Source organism: Pleurodeles waltl, chromosome 6 (assembly GCF_031143425.1).
Source record: "Pleurodeles waltl isolate 20211129_DDA chromosome 6, aPleWal1.hap1.20221129, whole genome shotgun sequence".
Lineage (NCBI taxonomy): Eukaryota > Metazoa > Chordata > Amphibia > Caudata > Salamandridae > Pleurodeles > Pleurodeles waltl.
The window spans coordinates 9,896,982-9,919,484 of NC_090445.1; the positions used below are offsets into that span (position 1 = coordinate 9,896,982).

The 22,503-nt window shown below is 46.4% G+C and overlaps 1 protein-coding gene across 2 annotated transcripts in view; it reads left to right on the plus strand.

The window, feature by feature from the left end:
- Positions 1–22,503, plus strand: part of GLE1 (GLE1 RNA export mediator) — a 195,621-nt gene that overhangs the window by 20,948 nt on the left and 152,170 nt on the right. For both annotated transcript variants that reach the window (XR_011204710.1, XM_069237002.1), the window contains exon 3: positions 22,302–22,427. Coding sequence is in view for 1 of the 2 variants with exons in the window: in XM_069237002.1 (XP_069093103.1) it covers positions 22,302–22,427 (126 nt within the window). In the remaining variant the exon portion in view is untranslated. The remainder of the gene's footprint in view (positions 1–22,301; positions 22,428–22,503) is intronic.

Genomic DNA, 22,503 nt, shown 5'->3' on the forward strand with positions numbered 1-22,503 from the left:
CGATCTTGCCGCTCCAAATCCAGTAGTCTCATTAGGATAATGAGAGCCTACGTGACATGGCGCCGCCAACGTTTGGCCAGACTGTAATTTTCGGCTCCACCGGTATACCTTGGTCTCATATAATATAATGACCCCTCGGTTTCGTATACGGAGACGTCCGTGATACTGAGGATTTCCACCACCGCTGTATAGGTAACCCTATTTTACAGCGGTGGTTGTTCAAGCTTGAACCTTAAAAGGAAAAAAGACCCTGTCTTAAAACGCTGGAGGCATTATTTCCCCATACGGGACCTCAGGATAAACATAGAATATTAACTATGTGCTTGCCCTTTGGGATGGTTCCTACAGTTGAACACTGTATGGGGCACGGTATTTGCCGCATGCTATACAACGGCACACGGCACACTGACACTAGCCAACCTCCCGGAAGTGCTTAAACAAATTCAAGATGAATACGGGGCTGCCCCGGCCTTAGATTTAGGAATGCAACTGATGGGCAACGTTGCCACGGTTTCTTCAATTATCCTAAGTAATCTTAAAGGGGAAGCAGTTGCACTTGCAGTGCGCGTGCGCCTTCTTGACGTTCCGCAACAAGATCAGGAGCGGGATCTGCCTAAAATAATAGCGGAAACTTATTCCAGTATTGGTCGAGATAGCCTGGGTGCCAGACCACAAAAACCTCAATTTCAGGGTAAAATGAATAAAGACAATACTAAACAACAACCTGAGGGTAATAAGAAGCGCTGGGAGAAAAAACAACAAACACCTAAAAAAGAAAGGGGGGAAATCTCCACGCACGGAGGCCCCACTGAATAGGTCTAATCTCAGAAATAGAGAGAATAAAAAATCGCCTGATAGACATCAATATACTGATACACGCCAATCTCGTTCCTTTCAGGACTCATCGGAAAAGAGAAATAAGAGAGGTGAGCGGAGAACAGAGTACGTGAAACTGAGACAGGAATCACCACGCTCTTCGTGGTTTCTGTTAAGAAGGAAGAGAAACCAGTACAACAAAGACAACAGTTTAAAAAGAAAAAAAGTGGCAGCAGTCTCAGTTCGACATGGCACTCAGGAAGAGGGTTCTCTTGAAGAACAAGAACTGGGCTCTAGCACTGCTAGACAGCGCGGCAGAGGTCACAATAGTTCGCCGGAATCTTCTAGAGCATCTGGAGGTGAAAGCAGCTGAAGACTTCATACAAGTAGAAACCGCAGATATGCGTGTCTCCGAACCCGATAGGGTGTATAGAGTAACTCTACAATTGGAAGGAGACATTGAACGCACCATACACGCAATTTTTTGGGATTGTGTAGTCAAAATATGACAAGATTGGCCGTCTGATTTTGTCCGCACCTGCCCTGCTGGGGAGGAAGTTATTAAACCTTCCTTTTCGCCCCTTGTTCCTGAGGAACTCGCTGAGTGCTGTTCTATTGAATGGGCTCTCGCACAGGCACCTGCGTTATATAGAAATCACGTAGGGTGGGACCGGGATTCTCCATACCATGTAATTCCCATTAAAGGTGAACCGCAGCCACAACCGCAGTATCCCATAAAACATGAAGCAAGGGCACCGGTGAGAGAAATACATACGCAGCTAGAATACCAGGGGGTGATTGAACCCTGTGTCTTGCCGATGAATAATCCCTTATACCCTGTAGCTAAACCGGACCATTCATATAGAATAGTCTTATACTACAGACATTTAAATGGACATACACGTACATATGCTATACAGAATTCGCATAGCACTGCACTAAGGAGCAACATTGTGCGGAAAAAATATAAAACGGCTTTGGATATCTCGAATGGATTCTTCTGCCAGAATATAGCACCTGAAAGCAGAGATTTAACAAGCTTTAGCGCACTAGGCTCCCAGAAAAAATTCTGTTGTTTGCCTCAAGGGTATAAGAACAGCCCAGGACTGTTTTCAGCTTGTGTGACTGCTATCTTACACGAGATAGACCCTGAAGCGTTGTCATATGTGGATGATATATATCTCACGGATGACGAGATACTACAACATTTAAGACGGGTAGCCCGCATCGTTGTAGGGTTTGCCGAAATCAGTTAAAAATTTAACTTCAAAAAATCTAAGATTGCCTTCCTCCGCTTCCTGTTCCTGGGATATGAGCTGTCGAATGAAGGGAAGAGCCTAGCGCCACAACTTTTAGAAAAATTTGCACAATTACAACCACCAAATACGATTAAACAAACTACAATCATTGTTGGGAATTCTAAATTTTGGCAGAACATACATTCCTAATTATGCTACGCGCATAAAACCTTTATATGAATTGATACGTCCTGATTTTTCAAGCAAATTCTGGACAATTGAACATACACATACTCTTCGAGAGTTACAAGCAGATATGCTAGCAGCAAAACATTTACACACACGGAACAATAAGACGCATTTGGTCATCAGGGTGATAGCTGGGGCCATTGGGTTTACTTATGTAACATTTAATGAAGGCGAGACAGTCCCGATTGCATACAAGTCACACTTGTATTCCGCTGCTGAACAACGCTTTGCACCCCGAGAGAAAATTCTCACTGCTGTACAGATGGCTGTTATTAAAGAAAGACCTCTTTCCCAAGGAAGACGCATTATTGTTGTTTCTCCTATTCCGGCCCTGGAGCCTGTTAAAAAAGCTAGCGCCCTGAACGCAAAAGCACTTCACCCACGATGGATACAATGGGCTACGTCTTTAACAGCAACTGATGTAGACTACATTTTTGACCCAAAGTTACAAACTCAGGCGTTTTTACAATATGAAGTTGAATATCCAGTTCCCGCTGACACATTGCCTATTGATCGATATCAGGTAGTCATGTACACCGATGGCTGCGCAACCAGCGATTGTAACAAAACATCAATATTCTGCTGCATGTGCGGTTGTTGGCGCATATATGGAGGGGAAGAAATTCTGTCCCCAACATACCTATACACAAATCCTAGGGGATTGTACAGCACAATTGGCTGAGCTAAAAGCTCTTCTAATGGCACTAGAACATACAGATCCGACACAGTTCACGCTGATTGTTTGTGATTCGGATTATTGCATCCAGTCTTTTAATGAATACCTGCATTACTGACGCTTGAATGGGTTCAGAGATTCGTAAGGCAACACCATAAAACACAGACTACTATGGGGGAAGGTAGCAGACCTGAAAGAGACGCTACCCAAAGTCCATGTTGTGCATACACTTGGACACCAGCGCGTTGGAATACACGTAGCTGGAAACACCTTGGCTGATGAAGCCGCAAAGTCAGCAGTGGCAGTTGCCACTGTAGCTGCAGTGGCTTGTTCGAGTTCCAAACCAGACACAGACATTATGGCTGCCATAAAAGCTACAGTTGATGGTTCGCCTTATCCTAAAGGATTTCCTAATAAGTATCAATACTAGATGGGAAGTATGCTGAACGTTGAAGTTAAAATTCCAGGCGTAGGCGTAGGCGTACGCGACATCCCCAATAAAGATTTAAGACCACAATTGATTAAAGCAGCGCATGAGGGGGTGGCATCTGCACATGCTGGTGTGGCCGCCACAATTTCACTCTTGCAGGCCTGTTATTGGTGGCCTGGTCTCTATAAAGAGACTAAGCAGTATGTCCTTTGTTGTGACATCTGTCAACAAATTAAAGTTTCAACAGCTAAGCGACCGCCACAGACGCCCCCTCTTAATCTCAAACAGACTATTACAATGGGTGTACCTGGATCATTGCTGTCCATTAACACCAGCTAGTGCATACAAATATATACTAGTCGCTGTTGATTCTTGCTCCAGATTTGTGTGGGTATGGCCACAATGCTCGGCTGACGCTCAGGCTGTTATTAAAGATTTGCAAGTCTTTGTCGGTACATATGCAGTTGCGGCGTTCCATTCGGACCAGGGCCCTGCTTTTGCCTCAAGGGCATTCAGGGACACAATGGCTTCGTTGGGGGTCCAGCTCCAGTACTCGTCTCCATTTCATCCCGAGGGAAATTCTGTTGTGGAGCGATTAAACCGCGATTTAAAGCAATCCTTAACAGCCAGAGTCTTAGGTACGGGTCGCAGTTGGCTAACCCACCTGGTTGGAGTTCAGAGAGCACTAAACAACCTGCCTAGAAGGTCCCTGGGGGGTCATACTTCATATGAGTACCTGTTCGGAACACAAATGTTTGTTCCGGATCTTGATGGTCCTGGTGTGGAGGCGGCGGAAACACCTTTTGACATAAATGATCGTGTTGCTGTTTTGCAGGATTTACAGCAGTTCCGCGAAGATAACTCTTCTAAAAGTGTTGCCTCCACAGGAATCAAGGATGTGCCAGTAACACCTACCGGCTGGATTCCCAGGGTTGGGGATCTTGTGCGTGAAAAGGTCGCAGTGAAAAAATAATTTGGCCCTTCTTATCGTGCACCAGTCCCTGTGTTGGGGATACACGGTACCAGAACTGTTATTCTACCTCCGTTGCCAGGTGCCAAAGAAAATCGCTTTGTTTCTATTGACAATGTCAAGTTACAACATGTGGCCGATTCTACACAGCTGACCAAGAGGAACGTCCAGTAGTTCCCAAATCCCTCTCACTACTGGAGAAGAAGTTCCGCTTCAAGTTGTCTATACCAACACTGTTGCCTCTCCAAGCTTGGGGAGGGTGGATGATGATCTCACATTAGTTCCACTAACAACGAGCAATTTAGAAACATTTGATCAAGTCACCATGACTACAAACGTGACGGATGGTGCTGTTTACAGTGTACCACCACGGGAAACACCAACTCCTCCATTGACAACAGCAACGCCTTTTGCACGAACTGCCTCTGGTTACTTTTGCCGACAACAACGATGGTCTATCGGACTCGTTTGCCTCTTCGACTGCTGACCTGTCAGGTCCACGTAAGCTGATACATTGGCTTTAAGATACATATTTTATTTTTCCATGGAACTATTTGTGGCTTTTATTGACTGTCCTAGCATTTTTCCTTTGAATTAGGTTTGTCATTACCTTTTTTTCTGTTAATACATGGGCGTTTTCTTCCCGGGAGATCAGCGGTTGAACAGGTGGAGGAGGTATTGAAACCACATTTTTCATCACATAAGGTTCGAAGAGACTTGTCCTTTGTGAACATTTCTGCAGTGCCAATTCCAGATGGGATTGTGTGGGATAAAGTAATGTTTGATATATACAGTCCCACTAAAATAATTCAAATACAGTATGTGCTAAAGTTATCCATGAATGATATAGTCATACCAGGCATTGTATCTGATGATTGGGATGTGAAAACAGTTGACTCAATGATGACAGAATTGCAACATTATACTGTCTATGAAAATGAGGATGTTTACCAGTTTAAGGACAATTATGGTTATTATGGGCACCACTTCATACATAAAGCGAGCAGTCCAAAAACGATATTTGATTATACGCAAAGGGAACATTGCCCAACTCCCCCACAAGGGAGTTCAAAAACTTATTTTGAAAAATGTACGTATTTTTCTGGGCATCATCAAAGAAATGTTGAGTCATATTATTTTAAGATAACTCCAATTAGGGATAAACAGATGTTGTTGACCAACACGAAATGTATATATTCGGACTCCTTTGTTTCCCAGTTATCAATTGAAGGTTATGAATGTTGGTAAAAAAAATGTTGATATGAAAAGTGTTTGGGGAACAAAAAATTGGCAAACCAAGGGTAGAGAAACATTGTTTAGAGCATGTCTCATCCCCGTTCAAATGATTTCTTTAAATGAAACTGTACAACAGACCAGTTGCTTAGGCTTAGTGTAAGGAAATGCCTCCTTGGCATGGTTGCCCCCTGACTTTTTGCCTTTGCTGATGCTATGTTTACAATTGAAAGTGTGCTGAGGCCTGCTAACCAGGCCCCAGCACCAGTGTTCTTTCCCTAACCTGTACTTTTGTATCCACAATTGGCAGACCCTGGCAGCCAGATAAGTCCCTTGTAACTGGTACTTCTGGTACCAAGGGCCCTGATGCCAAGGAAGGTCTCTAAGGGCTGCAGCATGTCTTATGCCACCCTGGAGACCTCTCACTCAGCACAGACACACTGCTTGCAGCTTGTGTGTGCTAGTGAGGACAAAACGAGTAAGTCGACATGGCACTCCCCTCAGGGTGCCATGCCAGCCTCTCACTGCCTATGCAGTATAGGTAAGCCACCCCTCTAGCAGGCCTTACAGCCCTAAGGCAGGGTGCACTATACCATAGGTGAGGGTACCAGTGCATGAGCATGGTACCCCTACAGTGTCTAAACAAAACCTTAGACATTGTAAGTGCAGGGTAGCCATAAGAGTATATGGTCTGGGAGTCTGTCAAACACGAACTCCACAGCACCATAATGGCTACACTGAAAACTGGGAAGTTTGGTATCAAACTTCTCAGCACAATAAATGCACACTGATGCCAGTGTACATTTTATTGCAAAATACACCCCAGAGGGCACCTTAGAGGTGCCCCCTGAAACTTAACCGACTGTCTGTGTAGGCTGACTAGTTCCAGCAGCCTGCCACACTAGAGACATGTTGCTGGCCCCATGGGGAGAGTGCCTTTGTCACTCTGAGGCCAGTAACAAAGCCTGCACTGGGTGGAGATGCTAACACCTCCCCCAGGCAGGAGCTGTAACACCTGGCGGTGAGCCTCAAAGGCTCACCCCTTTGTCACAGCCCAGCAGGGCACTCCAGCTTAGTGGAGTTGCCCGCCCCCTCCGGCCACGGCCCCCACTTTTGGCGGCAAGGCTGGAGGGAACAAAGAAAGCAACAAGGAGGAGTCACTGGCCAGTCAGGACAGCCCCTAAGGTGTCCTGAGCTGAAGTGACTCTAACTTTTAGAAATCCTCCATCTTGCAGATGGAGGATTCCCCCAATAGGGTTAGGATTGTGACCCCCTCCCCTTGGGAGGAGGCACAAAGAGGGTGTACCCACCCTCAGGGCTAGTAGCCATTGGCTACTAACCCCCCAGACCTAAACACGCCCTTAAATTTAGTATTTAAGGGCTACCCTGAACCCTAGAAAATTAGATTCCTGCAACTACAAGAAGAAGGACTGCCTAGCTGAAAACCCCTGCAGAGGAAGACCAGAAGACGACAACTGCCTTGGCTCCAGAAACTCACCGGCCTGTCTCCTGCCTTCCAAAGATCCTGCTCCAGCGACGCCTTCCAAAGGGACCAGCGACCTCGACATCCTCTGAGGACTGCCCCTGCTTCGAAAAGACAAGAAACTCCCGAGGACAGCGGACCTGCTCCAAGAAAGAACCCTGCAAGCTCCCCGCAAGAAGCGTGAGACTTGCAACACTGCACCCGGCGACCCCGACTCGGCTGGTGGAGATCCAACACCTCAGGAGGGACCCCAGGACTACTCTGATACTGTGAGTACCAAAACCTGTCCCCCCTGAGCCCCCACAGCGCCGCCTGCAGAGGGAATCCCGAGGCTTCCCCTGACCGCGACTCTTTGAATCCTAAGTCCCGACGCCTGGGAGAGACCCTGCACCCGCAGCCCCCAGGACCTGAAGGACCGGACTTCCACTGGAGAAGTGACCCCCAGGAGTCCCTCTCCCTTGCCCAAGTGGAGGTTTCCCCGAGGAACCCCCCCCTTGCCTGCCTGCAGCGCTGAAGAGATCCCGAGATCTCTCATAGACTAACATTGCAAACCCGACGCTTGTTTCTACACTGCACCCGGCCGCCCCCGCGCTGCTGAGGGTGAAATTTCTGTGTGGGCTTGTGTCCCCCCCGGTGCCCTACAAAACCCCCCTGGTCTGCCCTCCGAAGACGCGGGTACTTACCTGCAAGCAGACCGGAACCGGGGCACCCCCTTCTCTCCATTCTAGCCTATGTGTTTTGGGCACCACTTTGAACTCTGCACCTGACCGGCCCTGAGCTGCTGGTGTGGTGACTTTGGGGTTGCCCTGAACCCCCAACGGTGGGCTACCTTGGACCAAGAACTGAACCCTGTAAGTGTCTTACTTACCTGGTAAAACTAACAAAAACTTACCTCCCCCAGGAACTGTGAAAATTGCACTAAGTGTCCACTTTTAAAGCAGCTATTTGTCAATAACTTGTAAAGTATACATGCAATTTTTATGATTTAAAGTTCCTGAAGTACTTACCTGCAATACCTTTCGAATGAGATATTACATGTAGAATTTGAACCTGTGGTTCTTAAAATAAACTAAGAAAAGATATTTTTCTATACAAAAACCTATTGGCTGGATTTGTCTCTGAGTGTGTGTACCTCATTTATTGTCTATGTGTATGTACAACAAATGCTTAACACTACTCCTTGGGTAAGCCTACTGCTCGACCACACTACCACAAAATAGAGCATTAGTATTATCTATTTTTACCACTATTTTACCTCTAAGGGGAACCCTTGGACTCTGTGCATGCTATTCCTTACTTTGAAATAGCACATACAGAGCCAACTTCCTACACTTAGCTACAATCGGAGAATTAAACATGCCCAGCATACCTGCCCCTGCAAATGTAATAACTGGCAAAAGTACACAAATGCAACTTTTAGTGAGCTTAATGAATGGGTCCAGAATGGTACATTTAACACTTCACTGACACGTCCAGGCGGGTGGTTATTGTGGCCAATAGATACCAATGGTTGTCATCAACGTTTTGTCACCTCCTCGGGGGGGTTTCTGAATGAGTAGGTCAGACCCTCACTATATATCTCCAGGACATGCTGAAATAATTATGACATATAGTGTGGGAAAGTTGTGCCAACAGTGGCTAAAATCATCCTCACTAGATGCAGTTAAGACACATCTCACTCTCCTGTCTAATAACACTGACTTATAAGATTTTTTGTCAGGTCCAAAGATACCACGTAGGAAATGTTTCTTGTATGAAGTATACAATGAAATATGGAAACTTTCCCAACAGGAGGCTGCAGCCTGGTTAAGGCAGATAGATCAGGAAAATCTGAAGAAGACATTAGCTGTTGTGGATAATGGAATTCACATCTTGTCCAACCGGATATATACAATTAACAACATTGTTTCTTCTGCTATAGACATTATACGATCTGATATGTCTTCTTTATATCATGGACAGAGTCAGACCATGTCCATTATGCAGTTGGGTTGGACGCTTCAGACACTGAAGGCTGGTCATGTTCCGTGGCAGCACATCGGTGCCAGGGAAATATTTTTTTCCTTTAATTTAACGCGACAACTACTACTAATGGCTAAGAAGGAGGCGACTTACGTCATGCTCAACATTGAAAAGTTAGAAAGATTGACTTTTACTGTGGCTGAGATTCCCTCAGCAGAGTGGTTGATACACGGGGTTATTAATCTGCCTATTTCTACATTACAATTCACTTCTTGTTTGAAACATGTTCGGTAGGCAGATATGAAAAGTTGGGAGATAGTTACATCCATGAGGTGTGGGAGCTTCCCTTCTCGTACAAATGCCTCAATGGCATGAAAGAGGTCTTTCTTAGCGGTAGTGAATGTGAGACTTCAGTCAGCCATTCGATGATTTGTAAGCAGCTATCCTTGCATGGGGCGTGTAATGCTTCGGTTGCGAATTTGGCTTGCTATCTGAAGGGGGTTCCAGTCCCCTTGATTAAACGCACGTTCCAGGTGCTTTCAAACGGCAGCTACGTCCTCCTCCATAGTGAAGACTGTTGTGGCATGCGGGCCGGAATAGTTTACGTTGTTTCGGTCACTAAGGTCGTTACTTGCTGCGGGAACGTGTTGTTTCCCCCCACCAGAATTAGGGAGGTAGCAGATATTTGGCCTCACATTGCTACTTCCAAGGTGAATTTCGATAAGTTAAGTAGACTAAAGGCTTTATTGTTTCAGAAGCATGTGGCCCTAACATCTGCACGTAAGACCTACGCACTTCAGGTGGCAAGGTCATTGGTGGAAATACAGTCCCTGTTAAATACAAACTTTCCGAGATACTTTGAACTTGTGGGACGTATATTTAATGCGTCCAGCACAGCTGGATTAGCTATTTTTTTCAAAGCTGTTGGTATTGGTTTTGTTCACACCTTTTCCTTCATATTCGATGTAATACCTTCGGCTATTCATTCCATTTTCGGAAGCATTTTTGTGGGATTTCCGATAACTTTGGCTTTATTAGCCGGCATTTTGCTGTTGTTTTTCCGCAATGGCTGTCTCGCCGCAACAATGACGAATGTGGGCGCTCCCATCAGTGCAGCTGTGTCGTGAACGCATGATGCAGCACTTTGGAGCAACACTCCTGGAAGATTTGGAGTGTGACTGGTCTCTGTCATTCAGACCGGTTTTGGATTGTGTGCAGCCCGTGTTTCGGTGCCGTTGGTGCTCTTTTGAACATGCACTGGACGTTTGTCTCTCACAGCAACGCCCCCCAGTGGTTGATGCTTATCTGCTGATGTTCTCGATGAGGGTTCATTACCAGACATGCGCGCTGTGGCTGCGTTTGCTCAGAGAAGCAGATTACGAGCTACCCTTCCTGGAGGAAGTTGATATTAACTCGTTCGTAGGCACTGCACGGGATGCCACCTTGGTTGATACTGGGGCTCTGGAACACACCTGCTTCTTGGTAGTTTTTGGTGTGGATTTACTGGTTGTGTCATCTGCCGAGGTGGAGAATCTCCTGCTTTCTATGAATAATGCTTGATTTGGGCTTATCCTAAAATTGTAATTTTTCTTTGAATTCGGCATTTGGCTGCCTGCTCATTTTTTAAATTGGCAAATTAGTATGCTTGTGTGTCCTCTTGACTTGTTAAAATTTGGATAGGGTTTTAAATATATTTTAGCTTAGGGCATTTTTGCTTCGGCTTTAATCACTTTCTACCGACAAGGGGAGGGTGTAGAGTAGCTATTTTTAATATAGCTTTATGCACGTTAGTTTTACATACTAGGTGTAAAGAAATGGCTCCCTGTTGCAGTTACCCCCCACTTTTTGCCTGATACTGATGCTGACTTGACTGAGAAGTGTGCTGGGACCCTGCTAACCAGGCCCCAGCACCAGTATTCTTTCACCTAAAATGTGCTTTTGATTCCACAATTGGCACACCCTGGCATCCAGGTAAGTCCCTTGTAACTGGTACCCCTGGTACCAAGGGCCCTGATGCCAGGGAAGGTCTCTAAGGACTGCAGCATATCTTATGCCACCCTGGGGACCCCTCACTCAGCACAGACACACTGCTTGCCAGCTTGTGTGTGCTGATGAGAACAAAACGAGTAAGTCGACATGGCACTCCCCTCAGGGTGCCATGCCAACCTCACACTGCCTATGCAGTATAGATAAGTCACCCCTCTAGTAGGCCTTACAGCCCTAAGGCAGGGTGCACTATACCATAGGTGAGGGCATATGTGCATGAGCACTATGCCCCTACAGTGTCTAAGCAACACCTTAGACATTGTAAGTGCAGGGTAGCCATAAGAGTATATGGGCTGGGAGTCTGTCAAAAACGAACTCCACAGCTCCATAATGGCTACACTGAATACTGGGAAGTTTAGTATCAAACTTCTCAGAATAATAAACCCACACTGATGCCAGTGTTGGATTTATTAAAAAATGCACACAGAGGGCATCTTAGAGATACCCCCTGTATTTTACCCAATTGTTCAGTGCAGGACTGACTGGTCTGTGCCAGCCTGCTGCTGAGAGACGAGTGTCTGACCTCATGCGGTGAGAGCCTTTGTGCTCTCTGAGGACAGAAACAAAGCCTGCTCTGGGTGGAGGTGCTTCACACCTCCCCCTGCAGGAACTGTAACACCTAGCAGTGAGCTTCAAAGGCTCAAGCTTCGTGTTACAATGCCCCAGGGCACTCTAGCTAGTGGAGATGCCCGCCCCCTGGACACAGCCCCCACTTTTGGCGGCAAGTCCAGGAGAAATAATGAGAATAACAAGGAGTCACTGGCCAGTCAGGACAGCCCCTAAGGTGTCCTGAGCTGAGGTGACTCTGACTTTTAGAAATCCTCCATCTTGTAGAAGGAGGATTCCCCCAATAGGATTAGGGATGTGACCCCCTCCCCTTGGGAGGGCGCACAAAGAGGGTGTACCCACCCTCAGGGCTAGTAGCCATTGGCTACTAACCCCCCAGACCTAAACACGCCCTTAAATTTAGTATTTAAGGGCTTCCCTGAACCTAAGAATTTAGATTCCTGCAACTTACCGAAGAAGAAGACTGCTGAGCTGAAAACCCCTGCAGAAGAAGAAAGAAGACACCAACTGCTTTGGCCCCAGTCCCACCGGCCTGTCTCCTGCCTTCTAAAGAACCCTGCTCCAGCGACGCTTTCTCCAGGACCAGCGACCTCTGAATCCTCAGAGGACTGCCCTGCTTCCAAGAGACCAAGAAACTCCAGAGGACAGCGGTACTCCTCCAAAAAGACTGCAACTTTGTTTCGAAGGAGCAGATTTAAAGACCCCTGCAACTCCCCGCAAGAAGCGTGAGACTTGCAACACTGCACCCGGCGACCCCGACTCGACTGGTGGAGAACCAACACCTCAGGGAGGACCCTCCGGCGACTCCGAGTCCGTGAGTAACCAAAGTTGTCCCCCCTGAGCCCCCACAGCGACGCCTGCAGAGGGAATCCCGAGGCTCCCCCTGACCGCGACTGCCTGAACTCCATTTCCCGACGGCTGGAAAAGACCCTGCACCCGCAGCCCCCAGCACCTGAAGGAACGGAACTCCTGTGCAGGAGTGACCCCCAGGAAGCCCTCTCCCTTGCCCAGGTGGTGGCTACCCCGAGGAGCCCCCCCTTGCCTGCCTGCAACGCTGAAGCGATCCCTTGATCTCTCATAGGAAACCATTGAAAACCCGACGCGTGTCTGCACACTGCACCCGGCCGCCCCCGCGCTGCTGAGGGTGTGCTTTTTGTGCTGACTTGTGTCCCCCCCGGTGCCCTACAAAACCCCCCTGGTCTGCCCTCCGAAGACGCGGGTACTTACCTGCTGGCAGACTGGAACCGGGCACCCCCTTCTCTCCATTATAGCCTATGTGTTTTGGGCACCTCTTTGACCTTTGCACCTGACCGGCCCTGAGCTGCTGGTGTGATAACTTTGGGGTTGCTCTGAACCCCCAACGGTGGGCTACCTTGGACCAAAAACTGAAACCTGTAAGTGACTTACTTACCTGACAAAACTAACAAACTTACCTCCCCCAGGAACTGTGAACATTGCACTGTGTCCACTTTTAAAACAGCTTATTGTGTTTTATGTGAAAAGTATACATGCTAATGTAATGATTCAAAGTTCCTAAAGTACTTACCTGCAATACCTTTCAAATGAGATATTACATGTAGAATTTGAACCTGTGGTTCTTAAAATAAACTAAGAAAATATATTTTTCTATAACAAAACCTATTGGCTGGATTTGTCTCTGAGTGTGTGTTCCTCATTTATTGCCTGTGTGTATGTACAACAAATGCTTAACACTACTCCTTTGATAAGCCTACTGCTCGACCACACTACCACAAAATAGATGTAGGAAGTTGGCTCTGTATGTGCTATTTCAAAGTAAGGAACAGCATGCACAGAGTCCAAGGGTTCCCCTTAGAGGTAAAATAGTGGTAAAAAGAGATAATACTAATGCTCTATTTTGTGGTAGTGTGGTCGAGCAGTAGGCTTATCCAAGGAGTAGTGTTAAGCATTTGCTGTACATACACATAGACAATAAATGAGGTACACACACTCAGAGACAAATCCAGCCAATAGGTTTTGTTATAGAAAAATATCTTTTCTTAGTTTATTTTAAGAACCACAGGTTCAAATTTAACATGTAATATCTTGTTTGAAAGGTATTGCAGGTAAGTACATTAGGAACTTTGAATCATTTCAATTGCATGTATACTTTTCAAGTTATTCACAAATAGCTATTTTAAAAGTGGACACTTAGTGCAATTTTCACAGTTCCTGGGGGAGGTAAGTTTTTGTTAGTTTTACCAGGTAAGTAAGACACTTACAGGGTTCAGTTCTTGGTCCAAGGTAGCCCACCGTTGGGGGTTCAGAGCAACCCCAAAGTTACCACTCCAGCAGCTCACGGCCGGTCAGGTGCAGAGTTCAAAGTGGTGCCCAAAACGCATAGGCTAGAATGGAGAGAAGGGGGTGCCCCGGTTCCGGTCTGCTTGCAGGTAAGTACCCGCGTCTTCGGAGGGCAGACCAGGGGGGTTTTGTAGGGCACCGGGGGGGACACAAGCCCACACAGAAATTTCACCCTCAGCAGCGCGGGGGCGGCCGGGTGCAGTGTAGAAACAAGCGTCGGGTTTTCAATGTTGGTCTATGAGAGATCAAGGGATCTCTTTAGCGCTGCAGGCAGGCAAGGGGGGGCTTCCTCGGGGAAACCTCCACTTGGACAAGGGAGAGGGACTCCTGGGGCTCACTTCTCCAGTGAAAGTCCGGTCCTTCAGGTCCTGGGGGCTGCGGGTGCAGGGTCTTTTCCAGGCGTCGGGACTTAGGTTTCAGAGAGTCGCGGTCAGGGGAAGCCTCGGGATTCCCTCTGCAGGCGGCGCTGTGGGGGCTCAGGGGGGACAGGTTTTGGTACTCAGTCGTAGAGTAGTCCGGGGGTCCTCCCTGAGGTGTTGGTTCTCCACCAGCCGAGTCGGGGTCGCCGGGAGCAGTGTTGCAAGTCTCACGCTTCTTGCGGGGAGTTGCAGGGTTCTTTAAAGCTGCTTCTTGAAACAAAGTTGCAGTCTTTTTGGAGCAGGTCCGCTGTCCTCGGGAGTTTCTTGTCGTCGTCGAAGCAGGGCAGTCCTCAGAGGAGTCAGAGGTCGCTGGTCCCTTTGGAAGGCGTCGCTGGAGCAGAGTTCTTTGGAAGGCAGGAGACAGGCCGGTGAGTTTCTGGAGCCAAGGCAGTTGTTGTCTTCTGGTCTTCCTCTGCAGGGGTTTTCAGCTAGGCAGTCCTTCTTCTTGTTGTTGCAGGAATCTAATTTTCTAGGGTTCAGGGTAGCCCTTAAATACTAAATTTAAGGGCGTGTTTAGGTCTGGGGGGTTAGTAGCCAATGGCTACTAGCCCTGAGGGTGGGTACACCCTCTTTGTGCCTCCTCCCAAGGGGAGGGGGTCACAATCCTAACCCTATTGGGGGAATCCTCCATCTGCAAGATGGAGGATTTCTAAAAGTTAGTCACTTCAGCTCAGGACACCTTAGGGGCTGTCCTGACTGGCCAGTGACTCCTCCTTGTTGCTTTCTTTGTTCCCTCCAGCCTTGCCGCCAAAAGTGGGGGCCGTGGCCGGAGGGGGCGGGCAACTCCACTAAGCTGGAGTGCCCTGCTGGGCTGTGACAAAGGGGTGAGCCTTTGAGGCTCACCGCCAGGTGTTACAGCTCCTGCCTGGGGGAGGTTTTAGCATCTCCACCCAGTGCAGGCTTTGTTACTGGCCTCAGAGTGACAAAGGCACTCTCCCCATGGGGCCAGCAACATGTCTCTAGTGTGGCAGGCTGCTGGAACTAGTCAGCCTACACAGACAGTCGGTTAAGTTTCAGGGGGCACCTCTAAGGTGCCCTCTGGGGTGTATTTTGCAATAAAATGTACACTGGCATCAGTGTGCATTTATTGTGCTGAGAAGTTTGATACCAAACTTCCCAGTTTTCAGTGTAGCCATTATGGTGCTGGGGAGTTCGTGTTTGACAAACTCCCAGACCATATACTCTTATGGCTACCCTGCACTTACAATGTCTAAGGTTTTGTTTAGACACTGTAGGGGTACCATGCTCATGCACTGGTACCCTCACCTATGGTATAGTGCACCCTGCCTTGGGGCTGTAAGGCCTGCTAGAGGGGTGACTGACCTATACTTGCATAGGTAGTGAGAGGCTGGCATGGCAACCTGAGGGGAGTGCCTTGTCGACTTACTCGTTTTGTTCTCACTAGCACACACAAGCTGGCAAGCAGTGTGTCTGTGCTGAGTGAGAGGTCTCCAGGGTGGCATAAGACATGCTGCAGCCCTTAGAGACCTTCCTTGGCATCAGGGCCCTTGGTACTAGAAGTACCAGTTACAAGGGACTTATCTGGATGCCAGGGTCTGCCAATTGTGGATACAAAAATACAGGTTAGGGAAAGAACACTGGTGCTGGGGCCTGGTTAGCAGGCCTCAGCACACTTTCAATTGTAAACATAGCATCAGCAAAGGCAAAAAGTCAGGGGGCAACCATGCCAAGGAGGCATTTCCTTACAATAGAGCATTAGTATTATCTCTTTTTGCCACTATCTTACCTCTAAGGGGAACCCTTGGACTCTGTGCATACTATTCCTTACTTTGAAATAGTGCATACAGAGCCAACTTCCTACACTAGGCCACTGTGCACTTTGCCCTAGATACATTTTATTCAGCCTCGCACTGTTATTTTACAATAACCAGTTTTACGGCCTTGTTTTAATTTCCTTCTATCACACTGTTTAGCTTAGTTCAGCACTGTGTTCTCAAATAATGCATTCTTGATCACCCTGTGCTTCAGTCAAGGCTACAGTCTGGTACATTGCCGATAAACGTGGTAGAATTTTAGTCTCCAGTATTAGTAGAAAATACACATCCTTACGTAGGGACATTTTCTTAGAACATCTGCATGTTAGTTATAAAAACACTTCCTAGTCCTAGTACACGTCAGAGGGAGATTCCGGCCAGGAACCCACAACTAGATGCTGACTGCCCCGTTGCAGATGCTGATGCAGATTACAGGCCTTTGCTCAGGTATGAGGGTTGATGTCCTCCCAGGGGAACCTGAAAGGCAGGTTTAGAGCTTCACATGCTGTGCTCGAAATATAACTTAGAGAGAACATAATCTAGCGGCACTGATAGCCTTATTCTTGTGCTTCACTCTCATTGTTACTATTTTAATCCTACTGTGTTGTGTAGTTCTGGTTATTGCAGGTCACGCTTTGCTATCAAAAATGCAGTCGTTTTATTAAACCAATCTTTAAAACTTAAACTGCCTTTGTCATTTCTATGTGAGACCGTACTGTGTATGAGAGAACCGGTTGTGCCCTGAGTGACCACGACTTCCTTGGGAAGTGCAAAGATGTAATGCGCTCGGTTGCCCAATTGTCTCTTCCCTTTGGGAGAGATGAGGCACTGCTAGTGAGCCGGAGCAAAACCCGGATTTAGAGTGACAAGGGTCCTTCACCGTGGGTCAGACTTAGTCCCCCACACTGTGCATGATCTTGCCGCTCAAAATCCAGTAGTCTCATTAGGATAATGAGAGCCTATGCGACGGCTGTGTGAGGGAAGCTTGCGCAGCAGCGTCGAGCTAGCAATGCTGTTACTCATACTGCGTGCCATCTATGTGTTTGACAAGCTTGCACAGCAGCTACCTGTCCTGTGAGCTAGCAGTGCTGTTAATCATACTGCATGCACTCTGTGTGTTTGAGAAGCTTACACTGCTTGTGCTGTGAGAGAGGCTTGCACTGCTGCTGCCTTTGATGCATGTGTGCTGTGTAAGAGAAGCTTGCACATCAGCTGCCTGTCCTGGGTGCTAGCAATGCTGTTACTCCTCTGCCAGAGCTCTGTGTTTGAAAAGCTTGCACTGCTGCTGCTTGTGCTGTGAGCTAGCAGTGCTGTTAATCATACTGCATGCTCTCTGTGTGTTTGAGAAGCTTGCACTGCTGCTGCGTGTGCTGTATTGTGAGTGTGATGGACGCTTGAGCCTTAGTGTCTGAGAGAGAAGTGTTGTCTTACCTCTCTGAAACTGTGCTGTATAAATGGGGGAGGGTTGCATTGGTCATGTCCAGTTTTTGTTTTTAAAGTGCTGTCCGAGAGACCCTTTTTACTGTACAGAAATGTTTTATTTTACATTATGTGCAATGTCACTGCATGGATTGTTCCATTTCTCCCAGTCCCACCAGTGTCTGATGCTTCAGTTCTTAACAGCTGGATGCAGTGCTGTGTCTAGGGCCCTGTGCTTGCAGTGTGAGCCTAGGGTATCTGGTGGAAGAGTCGTGTGTGGCTCTTAAAAAGGATGGCACACTGCTGCTGCAATTTGCAGGATCTTGGTATAAAATTGCTAACATTGAATGTCTGTTCCTTTAAAACCAGGAAACAATGGTTCCTATTTATATCTCAACCCTGTGTTTAAGATCAATAGAGTTAGGACAATCCAGGAGGCGATTGCTCTGTTACAAGGGACAGCCTGGTAAAAGTTTTGAGTGTACGATTAAATTCATGTCTTTTACAGATAACTTCTTAAAATTCCTACAGCAATGATAGACAACATCAGAAAACAGCATGGAAGCTGTCCTGTTTGTAGGATGGCTCATATTTTATTGACTTTATTTGTGTGAGAAATATATTTTATGTGCCTATGATTTTTTTAATGTAGAGGTCATTTTATTCAGGTTATGTTTTACTATTGTGTACGATTTTACAAAAGCAAAGTATTTATTTATTCCAGGGTACATGTATTTGTTCAACATTTGATTTACGTTATGTTGGAGCTGGTCTGCCCTGATTTCTCCTTACAATACAGATGGCTCTTTGCCTCGTTTTTGAGAAAGGTCAGTGTTCTCTACACAAGAGCAGACTCTGTCATGCTTTTTCTTCCCTACATAGAGTAGAATTTGAGGAATGTTCTATGCACGCAGACACGCAGTCACATTTCTCAACATACACACACTCACACTCACACGTCCGTACATGCACACACACACACACACACACACACACAACACCCTCCTCCCCTGTCGGAGACCCGACGTACCTGGATCCAGGGGGTCCTCCAGCAGAAGACGAAACGGGGCGCTGCTACCGCCAGCAGCCCCCGCAGCAGAACACCGCCAGGCCGTATTATTGGTCATAATACGGCTGGCGGTGGTCTACTGGCGTGGCCCTGCTGGTGGTAGCAGCGCCACCTTACCGCCATCCGCCGGCATGGCCACAGCCGGATTTCCGCCCTTCTTGTGGCACAAATCCGGCTGTGGTCATAATATGGTGGAAGGCTGGTAGCTGCGCAACGGTCTTTTGGAGGCTGTCGACGAAGCGGTAGGTGGTTTTTACCACCAAAGTTGAAATGAGGGCCTTTGTGTTGTGTACATGCTCCACTTTGCATTGTTCGGTGTTTACTGCTCTGTTCTGTTTGTCTCTCTCTGGTTCACAGTTTTTTGTGTATCAAATTGTTTAGATAAAAGAAAAAAAATCATATTATGTAGAATCGGCTCCACAAATTTAATTTGTGATGAAATTCCACAGTGCCAGTTTTTCATAAGCAATCAAACACTTCTCTAGCAAATCTCTGACATTAAATTCTGAACAGGAAAACCTGAGTGTGCTGTTTTCATGGTACCTGATGATCATGGTTTTCGTCCTTTTAACTTTTTTTGATGCAACTTCTACATGATAAAGTGAAAAAAGTAATAAAAGAAGAAACCACTCATCATAGACAATAGGTGACTTATTCCTTGAGTCAGTGGGACTATTGGTTGGTCACCTCATAGAGTGGACAGGCACAGATGCGATTGCCTAAGGTGCATTAAAACTCCACAGTGCGCAGCCATTTATGGCATTCACTGGTCTTCCTTGATTAAAACAAGGTTACCAGGCTGCACCTCCCATGTTCAGGGAGGGTCTGAAAAATGGGCCAAAAAAAACTCACCAGACAAAGCAAACTAAATTTCAAAGAACAAAACAAATGGCGTGCCAAGAAGTACCCTATTAGAAGGAAATCATAAAAATGAAAATTAATCCAACTAAAAAAAGTGTTCACAAGAGCCTGGAAGCCCTCCAGAGGCAAGGTGGGGGGGAGCAAGGGAGAGAAAACGTGTAACATGTAAATTCAGTGCCCCTAAATGTGGCACACTCCTTGTGAGCAGTAGCTCATTTCAGCCTTGTGTACACCCACTCATTCTCCGCTTTCAGTCTCTGCTGCCGAGCACATCCCAGCAACACTTGCAAGGGTGAATTAGCAGCCATCTCTCCAGTGTTTTTGTACAGTTGAGGACCCCCAGAAATTCAAAAAACGCTTAAAAGCTTTCTTTGTGCAGGGTAGGTATGTGGTCAGTGTGTTTTTATTTTCATGTCAAAACCAAGCTATGTTTGGCATGTGTACCTCTTAGAAATCCAACATGACATAATCTTTAGGGCAGATAAGTAAGGCATGTTTTTTTCTAAAATGCCAAGTGCATCTTTTCTGGTATGCTGCAGGGTTGTTGGTTGATTGTTTGGCCATTGATTGATTGACAATGTCTGCTTGGCAGGGTCATCAGCCCGGTTTAGCTGTCAGGCTGTTCCAGCTACCCTTGTTCTTCGCTCGTTGCTCTTGATGCCAGGAGGTGGATGAGTTGGTCAAGCATGGAGAAGATTTTGTGTCTTGAGCATGGATCAGTCATGAAAGATCAGTCTTTCAGATAGACAGTTCAGTGTGAGAGTGAGGACCTGGGCTTAAGTGTAGCCAGCAGTCTGGTGTTCAGTGGGCCTAGCAGCTGTGCAGACTGGGCTTGTGAATAGCTCAGTAGATTGTTCGGCTCTCTTTGTGTCCACCAGTCTGTGTAGAATACTTCCTGTCTTTTGCATAGATCTGGTTTAAATAATGTTCTGTGCTCTCTCTGAATCCACCAGCCTACTTAGAATACTCTATAATAGTAGGCTACTCTAGATCCATTTTAACAAGTCATGGATATTATTGAATAGCAGTTTATCTGAATAGAAGCACTCCAAGTAATCACAAGCATCCAGAATTACATTTCCCAGTAACATTTCATCAAGTTACGAACACAAGTTTGAAATAAAGTGCTCAGTGGTGCTCGCACTGCAAAATCAAAGGCAGTGCAGGTTACAAAAACAAGGTATGGACTGGAAATCTATTGTATTGAGAACCACGTAGCTGATGAACTCCCAGTTAGCCTGAACTAGAGCGCATGCCGCTAATCTAAAACCACAAGTGTTGACAGCGTTTCAGCCTACATGCGAATGAAAGGCCATCATCAGGTCAGGATTACTGTAAACGGAGCACATGAACGATATTGCAGATGGAGTGTAAAAATGATAAATACCATATACTAGTTAAGTTGCTGTGTGAAAACACTTAAATAGCATACGTGTGGAATCCCTTACATATAGTGCAGTTGATGGATTATTGTACTTTCAGCCCATGACTAGTTTAAGTCCCGCAAAATAAATGGCTGAGAACCTCCTGCCGCGCATGACGGTGCAATATGGTGTCTACGCATTTGTAGAATTACTAATTTGAGCAGCCATTTCCTCTTTTATATATGTGTTAAATGAGGAACATAAATAAATTGATATCTGGCATAAATCTTTTAGCGAGCAGCCTGGGATGTGCAATGAATTAAAGCAACAAAAGCACAAATTAGCTCCAGATGGAAACAATCCTTCGACAAGGTAGTGAGTGGGCAGAGTGAAAACGTCACTGTCCACTCCACAGAACCGGTGTCACACAACTACTTGTTCAAGATTTTGTGTTTAAGCTAGCACAGAGCAGTGGCACAAAGCGACTGTCAAAAATATTTTGTAGAAAATTTTAAGTTAAAGTAATGAATGCACATAAGGAAGTATTACTTCTGTAAATATGTTGTGTCCTGTTGCGATCAGGCCATTTAAAAATCAGCAGTAACTGAAGCATAAGTCAAACCTACGCACACACAACTCTTTGTGTATCAGACTCCACAAGGTCTTCCTTTTCCATACTGAGCATTGAATAGAGGTGATCAGGCCTTGGCCCCACTGGAGTACCGTAATGTATGCCGCATTAGCCTCTAGTTTGGAAAGAGTATTATACCAGGCAGACTAAGTGAGTGAGCTTCTAAAATTCCACACTTCTCCCATCAGACGCAATGCTCCTCATCAACTCACCGGGCCAAATAACTTCTTTAAGGCACTTAAGTTCTTTGGGGGTCCAGAGTCAGAAATTAGTCTTGGGTTTCATCCTAGAACTGAAGCTGCTTTAGTTCAGGAAACTGAACTTTTCATTCAGACTTTTAATGATTTCCATGGTCCATTCCAGATTGACACCTGATCTGTGTCAGTCTTCTGCCCCTGGCTGTACTCTTAACCGTCATGTAATCAGGAATTTCCACTGTATCTGCCTCTTTTTTTCAGGCCTGGGAAGTGATTTGGGTGACACGCAGAGCTATATAAAGCACCCAAATAAAAAACCTGTCACATTAAAGGAAATGCTTTCTGTATGGACCTGTCGGCTGCATAGAATACTCTTTCTATAGACACTCTATTCTCTATGGTCCTACCTCTTTAATATTCTTCTTTATGGACCATTTTATGTAGCGCTGTCTGTACAGACAGATCTATGCTCACTGTGTTGGTCTAACCACGTAGAACAGTTTACTATGGTAAATGAAGCCTTTGTTGTTTGTAAATTGACTGTGATGTGTAACGTAACAATGTTGTTATATCCCAGAGTCCTGCAGATTCACGGTCTGCTCCTGCAGTTCCAGAGGCGCCTTTTCTGCTGCTGTCACCCAGATCGGTTGAGGTGGAAGCGTTCATTCGGCGATATGAAGAAGACCTTAGGATCAGAGGAAAGGTGAGATTTGGAGTTCAGTAGACCCTCTGCATTGAGCGAGTGATGCCTTCCGTGCATGCACTATGAATGTCTGCAG